The following is an 18845-nucleotide window of genomic DNA, read 5'->3' on the forward strand; positions in this document are numbered from 1 at the left end:
AGATTATTTCATGCTCCATATTTGATCATTCTCATGCTACATATTCAACCTTCTTATTGAGTCTCTAAGAAAGGTCACTTTCCACTTTAATTTTCCTTCTTTTGAAAAAGAAGTAAATATTATAAATGAACATCTGCAAGATACGTATGGAAAAAATGGTGTGGTTTAGTGGAAAATATTCAAGGACTGATTAAAAGTAAGAAATCTCCAACTGGTGGGTATTGGACATACTAAGTTGGTTGAAACGTGTTTAGTGATATCCTGAATGATCACGATTTCAAGAGGAGACAGAATTGGACATGCATATGATGACTCATGAACATATTCCGTGAACAAGAATCTCGTGTATTTGCCGCCAATGTCATATTTGACATGTAATTATATTTGATGAATACGACTATGAATAGAGGAGGAATCATATCGCTCAAACAAGGATACCTTTATTGAAACTGTAGCTTAGACTTGAATGGATCACACGGCTGTGTGTTAACCAGTCATTGGCAGGAATATTGATGACTTAGACGGGACAGCTGAAAACGATTCCCAGAATGGAATACTGGAGCCAGACATGGTCACAGATGGCGTTGTGAATGAATCGCTTTTAGACCCTGTGTCATCTACGACAGACTTACAAGTCTGACTGTCCTGGTCTTATTTTTAATTGTCACCCTTTGATCTTGGTGATTGTGTTATTTTATGCGGAATGTGAAGAATGCGTTGTCTTTGAAGAGGCGATAAAAGCGACTTCTGATACAGAAAGTGATATTGTTTTTAAATCACTAAGGCATTGTCGATCAAGTTGAAACAGGTTTTTGATGGCTATATATAGAAATAGAAGTGAAATTTTACATTCTGAATGATTCTTATGAAAAGGATTGTCGTGATTCAATCGGTTGCAAAGGATTATTGATGTCTGTGGAATAATTTGAAACTTGGAATGATTGAGAGGAAGACAGTTCAACGGTTAGGTGACGAAGAAAAATGTGTTCATATCAACCAAACCAGCGAATAAAAGGGAAGTGTCCATGTTATGTGTTCAAACAATAAATGTGATTTACATTGTGAACAGATTCAAAGACTTGTCCTGTTATACAGTGAAAACATATTGACCAATAAGCCATGCTGCAGTTGGAATAACATCATATAAGCTGCTATAGCGATTCAGGAGAAGTCTTTGTTCATTGGTACCTGAAGAAGGCTGGAGTTCCATCAGGATAGATGAACCAGTGAAACGTCAGAATGGGGAAGAAATTGGATAACCAGGCCTACTCCTCCCATTTTGGGTACAGTATCATTGATCTTGTTTTGTCCCTTGGTAGACCTCCATAAATGCGTCACTGTCACCATTGATCTTTTTCTTTAACCTTTTCTCTATTCTGTAGGAAAGACAGCAAGGGTTTTAGATGAAATGAAAGTTAAGGAGATTGGTTTTTTGTCTGTTGCAGGCTTTTGCAATGTTCTTGAAGGTTATGCGGCTCTGAACTTCACCTATTAAAGATCCAAAATGTTAACTAGAATTTAGCAAGGTTAGACGTGGCTGCTCGTATGAAAGTCACAAACAAGTGAAACCTCATCCTATTCTACCCAAGCCGAGCTGTTTCACACAAACAGTGTTCACGAATGATGTTTCAATCCTGTAAGTTTCAGATGTCTGTCTGACCCACTGAAAATTCACGGGACCCACAGAAGAAAAAATAAACACACATTTCAGATTTAACATTTCTTGTAATTGGCACTGAAATTATTAACAAGCGTAAAATTCATAAACAGCAAACAAGTGTGACAGGTCACATATAACAACTTCAGTCACAGTCATTGTGAAATATACAGTCTAACACTGGGGCCAGGCGGGTTGTAGACTTCCATCGGACCTACAGCAAATCTGCTGGATTTGTCTGAGGGTCCAGCGCTATTCGTGAACACTGACAAACCATGTCCAATAATTGCGGACTAGTACCTAGTAACAACTGACCAATGTGTCAAACCCAGCTAAGTTTTGCATTTTGTCCAAAGTAGCTTAGGATAGTTAATAATAATACAATAAAAATAATAATGTATTTATAAAGCGCCTAATATCCACCATAGAGATGCTCAGTGGCACTGTGACAATATTGGGGAGGAAATAGTTCATATAACTTTTACTGAAAGGTAGCAGTGTACAGATGGGTCTTTAGCAGAGATTTAAATGTTTCTTTCAATGAAATTGAATTTGGACTATTTCTAGGTATGTTACTGTTATCATCATTGCAAGAACCGTTTATAGAATCTGGGTTGAAACTGGTTTTCTGTAGCCATGCTTGATTCAAGACTGGGCCAGGTGGTCAGACTCGCGGACATGGTTGACTTGCGGACATGGTTGACTTTGTGACCTAGTTGCGAAGATCAATGCTCATATCACTGGATTGTCTGTACTCAGCTATTTACATACTGAAGTAATTTAGTAATTTAGCCAGAATATTGCTGAATGTTGTCAGTATAATTTTGAAATGTGTTACTACGATGAAGAGATTTCATCCACAACAGGATGCTTTGATGAACATCTGGTGTCATCGCAGATTTTCAGTGGTACGTTCATATAATTTTCACATGATTTTTCAAAACTTCAAGCTTTAGCTCACAAACCTCTGCTTGAAGGATTGTTCGATATATTTCAACTTGAGAAGATAGGCTTTACAATCCCCATAAGCCTCAAGGCCAGTGATTTAACATATCGGTGAGGTGGTGGGGTAGCCTAATGGTTAAAATGATGACCCAGGTTCGATTTCCCACATGGGTACAATGTGTAAAGCCCATTTCTGGTGTCCCTCGCCCTGATATTGCTGGAAAACTGCTAAAGGCGGTGTTAAAACTAAACTCACTCACTCACATATTGCCCTGTTGATATTTTCAGACAGACTGACTAAAAGCTTCTCCTAGACAGTATAGGAAACCAGTCCTTCATAGCAACATTGGAAATTTCACCAGTTTGGCTTTCTTTTGTAAAGACGTTTTTGTTATTAATGAGAGTTTATTAATTGTTTTTTGCAAGTCAGTCAGCAAAAACAAATACAATATATTGCGAAGAAACAGTTTTTCCATTTTTGCAAGGCTTTGAAGTATTTTTCTATCATATTTTAAAAGATACCCCCTGGGGAATATTTCAGCTTGATATAATGGTTCCAGAACAAAACATTTAAAAGTATGACAAAATAATGGGGTTTTTTGGCTGTCACAATGTATTTGTGTTGAAACTGTCCGGAGGGAATTCTTTCTCTGTCAATTTGATCAGGTTAAGATATTTTTATAAAATGTTTTTGTCCGTATTGTCAGTTCCTGTTGCTTTTATTGTTTTGTTTTATGAAGTTCCATATACTTTTTTAAATTTGAGCAGAGATAACTTATCGGATATGTTCTGGAGGCCTATTTGTCATCTGCTTGTTTTTTTTCTTTCTTCTTCAGCACTGAAATATTTGAAACATTTTTTGTTTGGGAACATATTTGGACTTGACAATGTGTTTGCATGATTCATAGTGGCATGTTGCAAAAAGATTTTGGTGTCTAAAATTACTGAACATGTAATAATCTCTTACACAGAAATGAGGCATTTTGTTTACTCTGGGATTTTTCTGCCAATTTTTATCTCTGAGGGCAAATAATATGCTGGTGAAATGTTCAGTTCTTCCTGGAAATACTGTACATCATTGAATCTGAACACATTTGTGATGGTGATGTAGATGTGAGCTGGGTTGTATCCCGAAGCATTTTCAGACTAAAATATACAAACAATTCAATTGCTTCATGTTAAGTCCGGGATTTCTCTGGACCAGCCTGATGGATATTCATCTGCAGCCAATGTGAGTAATTCCCAGATTGGATAAAAGTTATTCCCATTTCAAGTTACGGTGATAGCTAAAGTGAGGGCTTTGTCGAGGTGACTTGTATTTCACTGATATCAGAAGCGATCGCGGATCAAAGAGGGTTTACTGATTCATATGCAGCACTGTTAAATATCTCCTAATACAAGGGAAACAAAACATAGATAAAAAAGTCACAATTTTGAAAAAATAATGATTTTTGTCTGGTTATCCTGCCCAGAGCACTTAGGTTGGTATCCTAGATACATCCCAGTGAAAGTTTGGTTTAAAGCTACATTTGTGTACTACATTTGTTTTTGTTTTTTGATGCCACAGTGAACAGTATTCCAGGTGTATGGTGTCTGTAAATGATTGAGTTTGGGTTCTTGGTTAGAATTGGACTCGTGTGAGATTGGAATCAGCAACTAAATGGATGGTCTGGTTTCCTGACTTCGGTGATAGCTTGTCATGCCAACATGGGATGCTGTTCATCATATACTAGTCAAATAAAGTTAAGGACCAACCACTTCTTTCATATATTATGAGGGGCGGTGTGGTAGCCTAATGGTTAAAGCGTTCACTCGTCACGCTGAAGACCCGGGTTCGATTCCCCTCATGGGTACAATGTGTTAAACCCATAGCTGGTGTCCCTGCCGTGATATTGCTGGAATATTGCTAAAAGCGGTGTGAAACCATGCCCACTCACTTCATATATCATAGCATGACAGATAAACCAAGGTACTGTGAAAGAACTTCTTTGTCTTTTTTTGAGTAGTATATACAGTAGCAAACTCAAGCATCCACTGACTGATACAGTACACTAAATTTATAGTGAACTGGTTCCACCCAATTGGTGTATAGTCTATTCAAACTGTGTAACAAACTACACTTATGACAAACTAAAATTAGTGGTCCCGTTGAGTTCATTGTAACAGTGGGGTAGCGTAGTATCATCTTGCAGAGGACCCTGATTCGATTCCCCACATGGGTACCATGTGTGAAGCCCATTTCCGTGATATTGCTGGAATATTGCTAAAAGTGGCATAAAAGTAAGCTCGCTCAATTGTTTTAGCTGTAGTTTTCTGTATATTGTACTTAAAACAGGCAGTTTGGGTTATCCAGGGTAATAATGTGCTGTGCTATTCATTGTTAGCACTATGAGCATACCTAGTGTGGAGTTTGGCGCTAAATAAATGGACACATTATTATTATTATTCTTTAAAAAAAGTTAGCACCTGTTCTTTCACATTAGTGGCGATGGGGTAGCCTAGTGGTTAAAGTGTTGGCTCGTCACGCCGAAGACCCAGGTTCGATTCCCCACATGGGTACAATGTGTTAAGCCCATTTCTGGTGTCCCCCGTCGTGATATTGCTGGAATATTGCAAAAAACCGGCGTAAAACTAAACTTACTTACTCTTTCACATTACTAAAGCTAATCTGTCATGCAAGTGCACATAGATTATAGTAGTTTAAGAGAATCAGGTTGTTCCTAACTTATTCGAGCAACATGTCAAAAGCCATTATGGAGGATCCAGCCAAAACAACAAACCAAAGAGGTGACTAAAGCACCATTACTGCTGATGTTGTGAATATCAGGAATTCGACCATGCCATTCATGCAGTTCCACGGGCGACTGTTACGTTAACTGCACGTCTTTCTGCAAATACCTGAATCAATTGTACAACATTTATTATCTGTGAGCGCTTGTGCTGGTGCAGCCACCGTCAGCAACAACAGAAACATCAAGGCCTTCATCCAAGAAGTCACCATTAAAACTGTCATCACAGGGTGGTAAACGTCATTGTGGAAAAAGATGTCTGCATATTCCTGTTAATTATTCATTCGGCATCCTGAACGTGCTGGAATTCTGTCAGGCGTGGGTGCTTCTAACCACTTCCACTGTGACTGGCCTGTGAGGTGACACAAGAGGACACCATGAAGCTATGTGTGTGTCAGCTCTGAAGCGTTGTTGTTGAACATGGTTTTACGTACAGGGTTGCTGTTTGGCCATTGTTGTCAACAATATGTTAAATTGAGTGTTTGGAGGTATTGGGTGGTATTGTTTCTGTAGGTAGTGGTTCGGAGAGGTTTTTGAAGGCATTTTTTTAAGGTACTGGAAGGTATTTTTTATGATATTGAAAGGTATTTTTTTATTGGAAGATATTTATATTGAGAGGTATTGTTTATGATATTGGAAGGTGTTTATGATATTGGAAGGTATTTTATATATTGGAAAGTATTTTTTTTAAGGTAATGGAAGGTATTTCTTATGATATTGGAAGGTATATTTTATGATATTGTGAGGTATTATTGTTGTAGGTATTTGTTGTCAGTTGTTTTTTGAAGTATGGAGTGATATTTTTTTAATAGTATTGGAACATCTTTGTTTAAGCCAGGGGTGGAAATAACCCATTGCCTGACGTCTGTGTCCACTGTTTTTTTCTGTCAGGCAAGCAAATTTGTATATCACACTGTATCGGTGTCCAGTTGACTTTCCAATGTTAATTATGTTGTTTATTTAAAAAATCAGCAAGAAAGCGTTCGGTATAGTGGAAAAATTATCAGGGCAAGTGACTTTACATGTGCCACTGTACCGGAGTACACTATCAATTTTAAAGTTATTTGCACCCCTGTTAAGCTATCAAAATGTATTTTAGGTATTTTGTAGGTATCGGGAGGTATTTTTTGTAGGCATTGGTTAGGAGTTGTTTTTTAAAGAATTGGGAGGTATTTTTATAAATGGATTGAGAGGTATTTTGGTAAATTTGTGATTTGTGAAATTGGTGTTTTTTCATGATTGATTATTGGTTTGAGAAAGCAAACAGTGATGGATTAATGATATATGATGAATGAGAATAACAATACCCATCACTTATAGTTTCCTGATGTTTTTTATTGTTTGAAGAAACTGCACAGAGCATCTTTGTTTACAGCACATACACAAGTAAGAAATACTGAAACATGTCTTTTTGTTGTTTAGCACTACTCTCACCAATGTTCCCGATATATGATAATAAAATGAGTCTGGACCAGGCAATCCAGTGATTGATGTCATGAGCATAGATGTGTTCAACAGGCATATGATGATATGCAATGGCCAAGTCAGCGATCCTGACCACCAATCATATGAGATCATTTTAGGGTATGACACTTACCAGAATTAGTTGTGGTCCATAGGAACAGGCAATAGCAAAATAACAAACTGTATTTTTGGATCTGCACTTGACCTGCACTCATGGGTGTGGACCCTAAACTTGTTCTATTAAATAGCATTACATAGAGATTAATACCCAAGCATAGATGTCATATTGTATTTACAATATGACTGCCTGAAAAATGATATTTCATGAGCAAGAACAAGAGAAATATCATTTTTCTGGCATGAATGCTGTACATACAATATGACATCTACGAGAGTGTGTTAATTTCTTTATTAGTCCCTACTCTTCAGAATTCTTTAATTGCAATAAATAACAGTGTTTTACCAGGAGTTCCAATGTTGAAAGCCATCTAAATATAGCCTTGAAGTGTATGAATACATATACAGAAAGGTCAAGGTCACTGCGCATTGACATTAACTGTTGTAGGACTGAAAATCTAGCACCGATTCAAAACAGTCAAATTCTGACAAACTCTTGAAAAATGTGATATGTGTTATTTTTTACTGAAATCTAGTGTTTATTAGTGTTGATAAATGTGTCAGAAGGAGGAAACGAGAGTAACTGAAGTTGTAGTAAACATTGTATTCGTAGTAAAAGTTATGAATGAAAAACGTAGTTCCGCCTTCCAATATCACGTGATTGTCTCAACCAGCCAATTAAATGGCCTCTAGTTTATGACGTGTGCTACGTATCGAAAATATGTCATCGCTTTTTTTTAACACATTTGGATTTTAATTCATTTTAATTCATCAGTTCAATATTTACCAAAAACAATAACATATAAATTTAATGCTTGTTAACTGTAGCGGCTAATTTGTTTGCAGCAGCGGGTGAACTGTTCACCTGTTCCCAGACAGTATGTGTAACACATCCATAAGTGATGAAACCTGTTCCCCACACAGAAATTACATGATACATACTAGTGGGCAGACACAACTGGAATGAAAAACCAGTAGAGAAGGTAACCACTGTACCATGAAGTGATGATCAATGTGCTGGTATTATGAGGGGGCGGTGGGGTAGCCTAGTGGTTAAAGCGTTGGCTCGTCACGCCGAGGATCCGGGTTCGATTCCCCACATGGGCACAATGTGTTATGCCCATTTCTGGTGTCCCCTGCCGTGATATTGCTGGAATATTGCTAAAAGCGGCGTAAAACTAAACTCAGTCAGTCAGTCAGTGGTATTATGAGTCGATCAATGCTGGTTTCATTAGTTGTATAGGGGCGGTGGGGTAGCCTAGTGGTTAAAGCGCCTGCACATCACGCCGAAGACCTGAATTCATTTCCCTGCATGGGTACAATGTGTGAAGCCCATTTTTGGTGTCCCCTGCCGTGATATTGCTGGAATATTGCTAAAAGCGGTGTAAAATTAAACTCACTCACTCATTATTTGTATTAATGCAAACCACTTAATTTCATCCCAAAATGCCCGATGTCTGGTGTCCCCTGCCGTGGTATTGCTAGAATATTGCTATGTGTGGCATTGAACAACAAACCAATAAACAAACCATTAATAAGTGTAGCTCGCAATATGGAATTACACTTGACAAAGGCAGTAATGAGTGAGTGAGTATGGTTTTACGGCGCTTTTAGCAATATTCCAGTAATATCGCGGTGGGGACAACAGAAATGGGCTTCACACATTGTACCCATGTGAGGAATTGAACCCGGGTGTTCGGCGTGACGAGTGAACGCTTTAACCACTAGGCTACCCCACCGCCCGGACAAAGGCAGTAGATATGTATGGCAATAGTTCTGCTGGGAGGAAATTTGGCGAAAAAGAAGCACTTATTTTTTTATGTGAATTTTAGAGTGCCAAGTAATACCAGTGGTGCAGGGCAGATGATAAGGTAGTCTTGAAAAGGGTAACATTTTTTTGAACACCTGGTGTCATATCTGATTTCCGTGGCCCATTGAGGATTATTTGTATAACTTGTTTGCCTTTTATGACACTGATTAATATCTGGTGCTGATGTTGGGCTGACAGTATTTTTTAATTTTTATCATACTTGTTTTGTCATCTGTTGACACTGACAGTATTATGTAGCAGTTACATGTATAAGCTTTCACATGTTGTAAAACTCATCCCCATAAATATCTGAAACTTCAAAAAACAATTTGCATTGGATTCCATGGTAATAGCCTAGTGGTTAAAGTGTTTGATTGTCATGACTAAGACCTGGGTTCGTTTCCCCATGTGGGTACAATGTGTTAAGACCATTTCTGGTGTCTTTTGCCAAGGTATTGCTGGAGTATTGCTAAAAGTGGCGTAAAGTGTTCTTTGTTCAATCTATCCCAGCAATATGCATTGTTTGAAAAACATATTGTGCAAGTGTTGCGTAGTGGAAATAAACAGAGCTGTCTAATAAATGTAACTGAAAACCTAATCAACTATATTTTGAAACTTACCTTTGGCCTAAACAAGGAAGTAAATGTGATAACTATTACAAGTGAGAAAACTAGTGCATGATTTACAGCGAACTAAACGTGATTCTCTGAAAGTGAATAAAATGAACTTTGAAATGAAACCGCTAAATACCATTAATTGTCTAACATCTAAGCACTAGAGTGTTCTAATACAAGTTCAACAATCTAACACTCAAAAGCCACTAATCTAATACAACAACAGCAAACTAAACCTTCAAGTCAAATACCTACAAACTAAACAGTCAATCCCACAAGTCTTATGCCTAAGAGCGAATGGGACGAAAAATGGAACGAATGGGATGGTGTATCGTTTACCACCGTCTTATATACCCCAAATTACTTTGTATTTCACGTGCAATCATACCCATCTCCAGGTGTATTCAGGCGATACAACCATTGCACTGGGAGTTTAATGAAAAATCCAAAATGTCTTCAGAACAACGAGTATATCAGTGACACTGTGAAGTCCTTTTAAGAGGGGACTAGGGGGTAGCCAAGTGGTGAAACTGTCGGCTCATCACATCGAAGACCCGAGTTCCATTCCCCACATGGTTTGAATCTGTGTAGCCCATATCTGGTATCCCCACCATGATATTGCTGGAATATTGTTAAAAGCGGCATAAATCCCAACTTACTGCTATTAAAGGCAGATGGTATTGAACCTCGGTTCTGTGAATGTTTCCGTTGCATATTTGATGTGTTAATTTGGTTGTTGTTTGTTTCAGGTGGGAATGGGTGGAAATCATCGAGCCCCAGACCAAGGAGCACATGTACGCCAACCTCACCACTGGCGAATGTGTGTGGGACCCACCCCCAGGGGTCAAAATGTGAGTCCCCCTTTTATAATATACACACACCTACTTACATTACACACATCCTTGTTTTACAGGATACCGTATTTGACACAATAAGCCACCATGGGAATTCAGTATCAATACCAAAGTATGATTATCATGATTATACAGATGTACCTATTTGATTCCTGAGAGTTTCTAGGACTTCGGTTCTGTCCCACAATGAAGCACACATGACACATTGTGAGTTTGTTCAATATTGCCTCTGTTCACCTAGCAGTGAATGGGTACCCGGTGGGATAAGATGGTCATATGACTGTTTACCTTCTTGCACCTCACAGGCAGCTTGGTTAATCAGGGTAATATAATAATGTTTGTGCTTTGCCCATAATATGTGCTTGGTGCCACTGAGCATCTTCATGGTTGATATTGGATGTTCTACGATATATATATATATATATTTACATGCAGGGGTAAGAATTTCCTGCAGAATATGTACAAATATGTGCAGAAAAGTGCAGAAAGTGTCACTTTGAAATGGAAATGTTTATTGTGTCAAATTTAACACGCTCCTGGACACAACATTACATTGATAATACACAATGCCATTTTAGAAAGTGGTCAAATGTAACATATGTTATATTTGGGAGATTACACTTTCTCAGTAAAATACAGATTCTAGTACTTTTGGGGTTGAGTCCGATCCGGGATTCGAACCCACACCCTCAGAGTCAGGCACCTAATGGCCAGCACACAAATTCAGCCGCCTAGACCGCTTTGTGTGCTGGCCATTAGGTGCCTGACTCTGAGGGTGTGTGTTCGAATCCCGGATGGGACTCAACCCAAAAGTACTAGAATCTGTATTTTACTGAGAAAGTGTAATCTCCCAAATATAACATATGTCACAACATTACATTATTTATGTTTTGTTATGCTAATCAGAAATACATATCACATGTGTAATAACTACAAGCTTGACAAACAAATCTAGATACATTTCTAACATAGTTGGACATGTGGTATTCATCATATTTATAAGGCATTCCAGCATTTGTGACATGAGCCATTACAGTATACACAGAAATCATAGAACCCTCCAGAACCCCAGGAAACCTTCAACTATGTATGTTATAATGAGCTAATACAGGGGTGGAAATAACTTTAAAATTGCTAGTGTACTCCGGTACAGTGGCACATGTAAAATCACTTGCCCTGATAATTTTTCCACTATACCGGCCGTTTTCTTGTTGATTTTTTAAATAAACAACATAATTAATATTGGAAAGTCAACTGGACACCGGTACAGTGTGATATACAAATTTGCTTGCCCGACAGAAAAAACCACTGGACTCGGGCGTCGGGCAATTGGTTATTTCCACCCCTGTAATAGTACAGATGGTGTGCTTATTGGATTAAATGGGGTAGTATTCAATGTAAAGAAGCATTTCTTTTGACAGTCACCAAATACACTAACACTTGATTTCTGTGTTCTTGTTTGTTTTGTAAGTGCAGCCATATCCCAATTTGTCACATATGTTTCTTTCAGGTTGTAATTTTGCTCATGGTTTTATTTGTCATGAATGTTCATGCATTTGCATTTGCCTTATGTTCATTGTAAACCATTACACAACAACTTTGAAAAACACTTCACATTGTTGATGAAGTAGAATTATTAATTTGGTTGGTTTGCTCATTATTATATAAAAGGCATCAATGAAAGCCAAGCTTTGTAATATATGCTATAATCAACCTTTGAAATTCACGCTGGTCCACTCACCAGAGACTACTAAAATGTGCTGGGGACAAGGGAAAATCCAATTATGGCAGTCTCGATTGACTCGTCGCATTCTGAACCAGTTCTCAATGCAGTTGGAACTGAATAAAACTAATAAAATATGTAAACTTGGTAGATATTAGCTACAAACGAAACAAGAATTCTACTAGTCTCTGGAACTGAATTTCAGAGCTTGAACATTACTTAAGGCATTTTCGGGGCTGTTTGATATGATCTTAAGGCCAGACCAATTTTATTTCTTGTTTTACGGATTTTTGTTGTCAGAAACCTAAAGGCAGGAGGGAAAAACATTTTTAAAAAAAATCACCAGTCAAAGTAATATTCCTTCTAAATACTAAAAGTATATTACTTTTAGCAATTTATGAAGTGTATATGGGGCCCAACAAATTTCTTGCAGGTTTACATATTTGGCCATTAGAATTTTATTTTTTGACCGGGGAAAATTAATTTTTTTTTGTTGTTTTTCTTGAAAAAATACAACCGGCAGATCTGTAAAACAAGAAATAAAATTGGTCTGGCCTAATGGAACAATACTGTGAAGAGTATTCTCCTGTTATTTCTGTAAGTTTTCCCACTGAAACAAGGGAACAGATGTATATGAGCAAACAAACTTGAAATGCTGAAACTGTGACCAGGTGACTTGTCATTTGAAACACATTGTCTACAACAGCACATTTTGTACTGGGAGCTGTGTGGCCCAGGTGCACGTGCAATTTGACACTCTGCGATATAAATGTTTCAACATGTCTTTATTCCAGGATATACACATTGACATCGTTCTTTGATATGTAGATATCATATCCATGATGTTGTGTTTGAATTGCAACATCCTGATATCATTCAGTAACATGGCATTATGATATCATACAATTATGTGTGATGACATACTGTGACATTGTATTGTGATGTCATACAGTGATGGATTGTGATGTCATATTGTGATATCATACAGTGACATTGTGACATCATATTGTGATATATAGTGGTGTGATATTGTGAGATAATACATGATACAGTGATATATTGTTATTATCCTGATATCATACAGTGACATGTTGTGACATCATATTGTGACATATAGTGGTGTGATATTGTGAGATCTGCTCTGGAGTTACCATCTACGTCAAAGATGAAGTGGTAGTCTGCAAGAACAATCATTTGTCATTCATGAATTTAATTGGTCTTTGAAACACAAGTTGAATCAAATCTGTTCAATAAGCCCAGGTTGTAGTATACATGAAAACATTAAACCCAATTGAAAATGAAAGGAACATTTGTGCTAGTAGGTTTAATAGTTTTAGGAACAGAACACATGTGACAATTTCCAACATTGTATCAAATTGCTGTTTGATACAGTGAACCTGATCATGGAGGAATACATCCATCAGCCTCCATATTCCATAAATCTGTCAAAGAGTTTTCTTTATCATGTCAGCTTCAGTTTGGATGCATGGATTGATGGCATGCTGTAATGAGGACTGGTAATGTGGGTGTAAGCTGGGACGCTGTAAGCTGGGACGGTGCTGGGACCACACAGGCCTGAGGCGCTGGGAGCATGGCAGTGTGACGATCAGCATGTGTGGGCAGCCGCCGTTATGGCATGCTTCCAGGGGGACGTAGATGGGCTTGCGGTAGGGGACACAGATGGTTCATATGGAGGTTAACATGACACATATGGAGGTTAACATGACACATGCTTTGGTTAACATGGCACATATAGAGGATAACATGATACATGTGGAGGTTAATATGACACATGTGGAGGTTAACATGACACATGTAGAGTTTAACATGACACATATGGAGGTTAACATGACACATGTGGAGGTTAACATGACACATGTGGAGGTTAATATGACATGTGGAGGTTAACATGACACATGTAGAGGTTAACATGACATGTGGAGGTTAACATGACACATGTAGAGGTTAACATGACACGTGTGGAGGTTAACATGACACATGTGGAGGTTAACATGACACATAGAGGTTAACATGACGTGGAGGTTAACATGACATTTGGAGGATCACATGAATGGACATGGTTAACATGACACATGCTTAGGTTAATATGACACATATAGATGATAACATGATACATGTGGAGGTTAACATAACACATGTAGAGGTTAATATGACATATGGTGGTTAACATGATATATACAGAGCTTAACATGACACATGTTGAGGTTAACATGACACATGTGGAGGCTAATATGACACATGTGAAAGATCACATGCATGACACATATGGAGGTTAACATGACACATGCTTAGGTTAACATGACACATATGAATGATGACATGATACATGTGGAGGTTACCATAACACATATGGAGGTTAACATGACACATTTAGAGGTTAACATGACACATGGAGATTAACATGACACATGTAGAGGTTAACATGACACATGAAGGTTAACATGACATTTGGAGGTTAACATGAATGACACATATGGAGGTTAACATCACAAATAGAGGTTAACATGACACATGAAGGTTAACATGACACATACGGAAGTACAGACACATGGTGCATGTTGGTAAACACATGTCAGTACAGTGTGGGAACACTGGTACATATATGGGTATAGTGTATGTTGGTGTAGGTGGTACATGTAAAGGTATTGGAATTGTCCTTGCATAGACATTAATACATAGATGAATTGTCAAGCCACAGACACAGACATGATTGAGGCGTCAGAACGATCCTTCCAGAGACACGGAGGCATAGATGGATGGTCCTTCACGGACCCTCAGACATGGATGAGATGTCGGACAGTCCTTCTTTAGGCACTACCAGACATGGATGGATGGTCCTTCACGGACCCTCAGACATGGATGAGATGTCGGACAGTCCTTCTTTAGGCACTACCAGACATGGATGGATGGTCCTTCACGGACCCTCAGACATGGATGAGATGTCGGACAGTCCTTCTTTCGGCACTACATACGATGAGATGTCGGACAGTCCTTCTTTAGGCACTACAGACATGGTTGAGGTTTTGGGATGGTCCATATTTCCATAGACACCAAGATGGTCCTTCATGGACCCTCACATATCGATGATATGTTGGGTAGGGCTGACTAAAAATATCAATAATCAGAAATATTGTCAATGAGAATAATTATCAATGATGATTTATGTGAACATTATGTCATCAATGGTATCATACATAAATTATTGTGGTGAAATATAGTGTTACTTTACTCACACAATACACAATGTGATGTGGGGCGGGTGGGGTAGCCTAGTGGTTAAAGCATTCGCTCGTCACGCCGAAGACCCGGGTTCGATTCCCCACATGGGTACAATATGTTAAACCCATTTCTGGTGTCCCCCACCGTGATATTGCTGGAATATTGCTAAAAGCGGTGTAAAACCAAAACTCACTCACTCACACAATGTGATGTCTTCATTTATAGTCTGCTTCTAAATTATGTTCAGGACACTGTTTTGTGGGTAATCCTAGCATAAATATGTCACCACTGATGTGAAATAGGATGATTTATTTTAGACTTTTAGACATTTTTGTTACTTCTCTGATAATTATCGATAATAGGTTCATATTTCATTAACAATTATTGATCTCATGATCTTTCTAGACACTACTAGACATTGATGAATGGTAGTTCCATTGACCGTCAGACATAGTTGAGGTGTCATGAACATCTGTCCATAGACACCAAGACACCTGATTATTTTCCATTTGATATTGAAATGAAATATGTGTATATTATAAAAAACCTGCCGACGAAGGACAGTAAAACAACTAGAATATCACAGATATGTATGTAAAACTAGTAATTAAATCTAAAATGTTTTAACTATAGGGTAAAAACAATACAGTATAAAAATGGGCTATAAATCGCCAATAACTGAAGGTAGATCACCATACCAGGGACCATGGGGACTTACATTACTTTTGCTACCTGTATGGACCCTAGTTGGATTTACACCATCCCTTCAGCCATTGGCGACAGAAGAGAAATCTAGCCATAAATTCAAAGCACACATATTCTACGATTAAAAACGTGGCAAGCCAAAATTTACTCTAAATGTGTTGGGACTTATGTTTTCCATGTTATGGATGTCATAAGTGGGTATACCCTTGAAGATCCTGGTTGGAATTGATCTTCAGGAACCCATGCTTGACGTAAGAGGCAACTAACAGAATCTGGTTGTCAGGATCGCTGACTTAGTTTTGCACATGTCATCAGATCCCAATTGCGTAAATCGATGCTCATGCTGTTGATCACTAAACTCTCACTCATGTGGGTTCACTTCGTGGTATGTATGGTGCCAGTGATGAGGTAGGATGATCACTTTGTTGATGGGTATATATTTTGAATGTCACTGCAACATATCTACTCTCTCTGTATCAAATGCAGCTGGTCTGAACAAACATTAACGCAACAAAATGTCAGTGATTCTATAGAGATTTGTGTTGGTGCTGTAATGTGTGGAAGTCATCAATCATGGCTGATAGATACTGATCACGACATTACATTATTTCTAGACAAACGCTTATTTTCTGAATATATATAATTTGATAAACCATTTAATTTGAAAGGAGTCCCTGGGAGACCAGAGATTCAGGAACCTGAGGAAATCTAGACTTGCTTCATTTAGGGCTATGGGGCGGTGGGGTAGCCTAGTGGTTAAAGCGTTTGCTCGTCACGCCGAAGACCTGGGTTCGAATCCCCACATGGGTACATTGTGTGAAGCCCATTTCTGGTGTCCCCCGCCGTGATATTACTGGAATATTGCTAAAAGCGGCGTAAAACCAAACTCACTCGCTCACTCACTCATTTAGGGCTATAGCATGGCAGGGAGGGTTAGGCTGTAAGAAAAATAATTATTTCTAGACTAACACTTAGTCTCTGAATACATGTAATTTTGATAGTAACAAATAAACTGGTTTAGAAATGAACCTGGGGAAATCTGGACTAATGCTTCATTCAGGGCTTTACAGGGAGTTCAGAGCTGTAGGGAAAGTAATATGGTTCAGGGAGTGTAAGACAGACTACCTAGTTGTTTAAGGGGCGTCTGTTCACTGTGCGGAGAGTTGACCATTTGAGAACAACAGATATCGTGGGTTGGAATGTGCCTGATTATGTTTCTAGGTTTGCCAGCACCAGACATGTTTTACCAAAGTGGTAAACGTTAAAGACATGACTCACTTGGGGCTTCCATCCCATTTTAAGCTGACAAACTGGAATATGAATGGAATAATCTCCAAAAGTGGCATTAACCAGGGTTTGATAGTGTAGGAATGGTCCCTCCTTCTTGTGACTCTTGATGTGTGAAGCCCATTTCTGGTGTCCCCCGCGGAGATATTGCTTGAATATTGCTAAAAGCAGCATAAAATAACTCACTCACTCACTCTTGTGACCTTTACATTACCAGGTGTTACTTTTGTTAGTTAAATGCTTGTGTGATATTTCACTTGACATGATGATTCTCGAAACGTTCATAGACCTAAGAATTCTTAACTTTGATCGTAGCCAATGTGAGAAGGATAGGCTTAAGACTGACTGACTGACTGAGTTTAGTTTTAAGCCACTTTTAGCAATATTCCAGCTATAAGAAGCTCACCAGAAATGGGGTAACAATTGTGCCCGAATCGAACCCGGTCTTCGAGAATAGGCTTAAGAAGCTCATAGGTTTGGTAGTGTAGGAATGGTCTTCCGTGTTGTGATTCTTTCATCACTAGGCATTACTTTCCTTAGTGAAATGCATGTCTGATAGTTCATTCAGTGTACTGAAAACCAGGATTTGGTAGTGAAGGAATGGTCTTCCGTGTTGTGATTCTTTCATCACTAGGCATTACTTTCCTTAGTGAAATGCATGTCTGATAGTTCATTCAGTGTACTGAAAACCAGGATTTGGTAGTGAAGGAATGGTCTTCCGTGTTGTGATTCTTTCATCACTAGGCATTACTTTCCTTAGTGAAATGCATGTCTGATAGTTCATTCAGTGTACTGAAAACCAGGATTTGGTAGTGAAGGAATGGTCTTCCGTGTTGTGATTCTTTCATCACTAGGCATTACTTTCCTTAGTGAAATGAATGTCTGATAGTTCATTCAGTGTACTGAAAACCAGGATTTGGTAGTGAAGGAATGGTCTTTCCTTGCTGTGTTCCTTACATTACCACGCTTTACTACATTTACATTACTTTCCTTTGTAAAATGCTTGTTGCGTGACAGCTACCTTAACACACTGAAAACCAGGGTTTGATGCCCAACATAGGTACAGTGTGGTGTTCAGCGATGATATTACAGTAATGTTATTCATTGGCTAAAAAACAGACTTAAATAAAGGCGAGAATTTGAAGATGACAACTTCTTTATTTTGAGGAGCACAAAATTCCTCAAAAGTTTCGCAAAAAAGAGAAATTGATTTTAATTATGTCCTTAACTCAACAAAAGAGTTAATTTTTCATGGAAATATGAATAACAGAACACATCAGCTCAGAATGATCTAACTCCATGGCACAGTAGCTACAGGTCTGACCAGTGAGCTGGAGGTTGATGGTTCTATCCCTGATCACATCACGCCCAGAAAATATGTTACTTGTTTTTATCCTGTCTGGGAATAGAACAAGGACTGGTCGGTAAAGTGTGTCTGAGTGGTGCACCCATGTTAAACTGCAGCCTGAATCTCGAAGGGATACCACAATAAAACAGACCTTTAGACCAGTACAAGCAGCCTCACAGAGGAGCTCTTGCACATTAACCCCATTACACGTCACCTCACGATGATATACATGCTACTATACAGCTCACTGTTCCAAGCAGACGCGTTCTCTTGAGTTCATGATCATGAGTGG

The 18845-nt window shown here is 38.5% G+C and overlaps 1 protein-coding gene across 1 annotated transcript in view; it reads left to right on the forward strand.

Annotated features, from left to right (window-relative positions):
- The window catches only part of LOC124260441 (rho GTPase-activating protein 39-like), a 185516-nt gene continuing 166671 nt past the window's right edge, over positions 1-18845 (forward strand). Inside the window, 2 exon segments of the mRNA XM_046694760.1 lie at positions 1-1283; positions 10146-10247. Coding sequence (XP_046550716.1) covers positions 1240-1283; positions 10146-10247 — 146 coding nt within the window. The 5' untranslated portion in view covers positions 1-1239.

Source organism: Haliotis rubra, unplaced genomic scaffold (genome assembly GCF_003918875.1).
Source record: "Haliotis rubra isolate DU_JTF1 unplaced genomic scaffold, ASM391887v1 Scf763, whole genome shotgun sequence".
NCBI lineage: Eukaryota > Metazoa > Mollusca > Gastropoda > Lepetellida > Haliotidae > Haliotis > Haliotis rubra.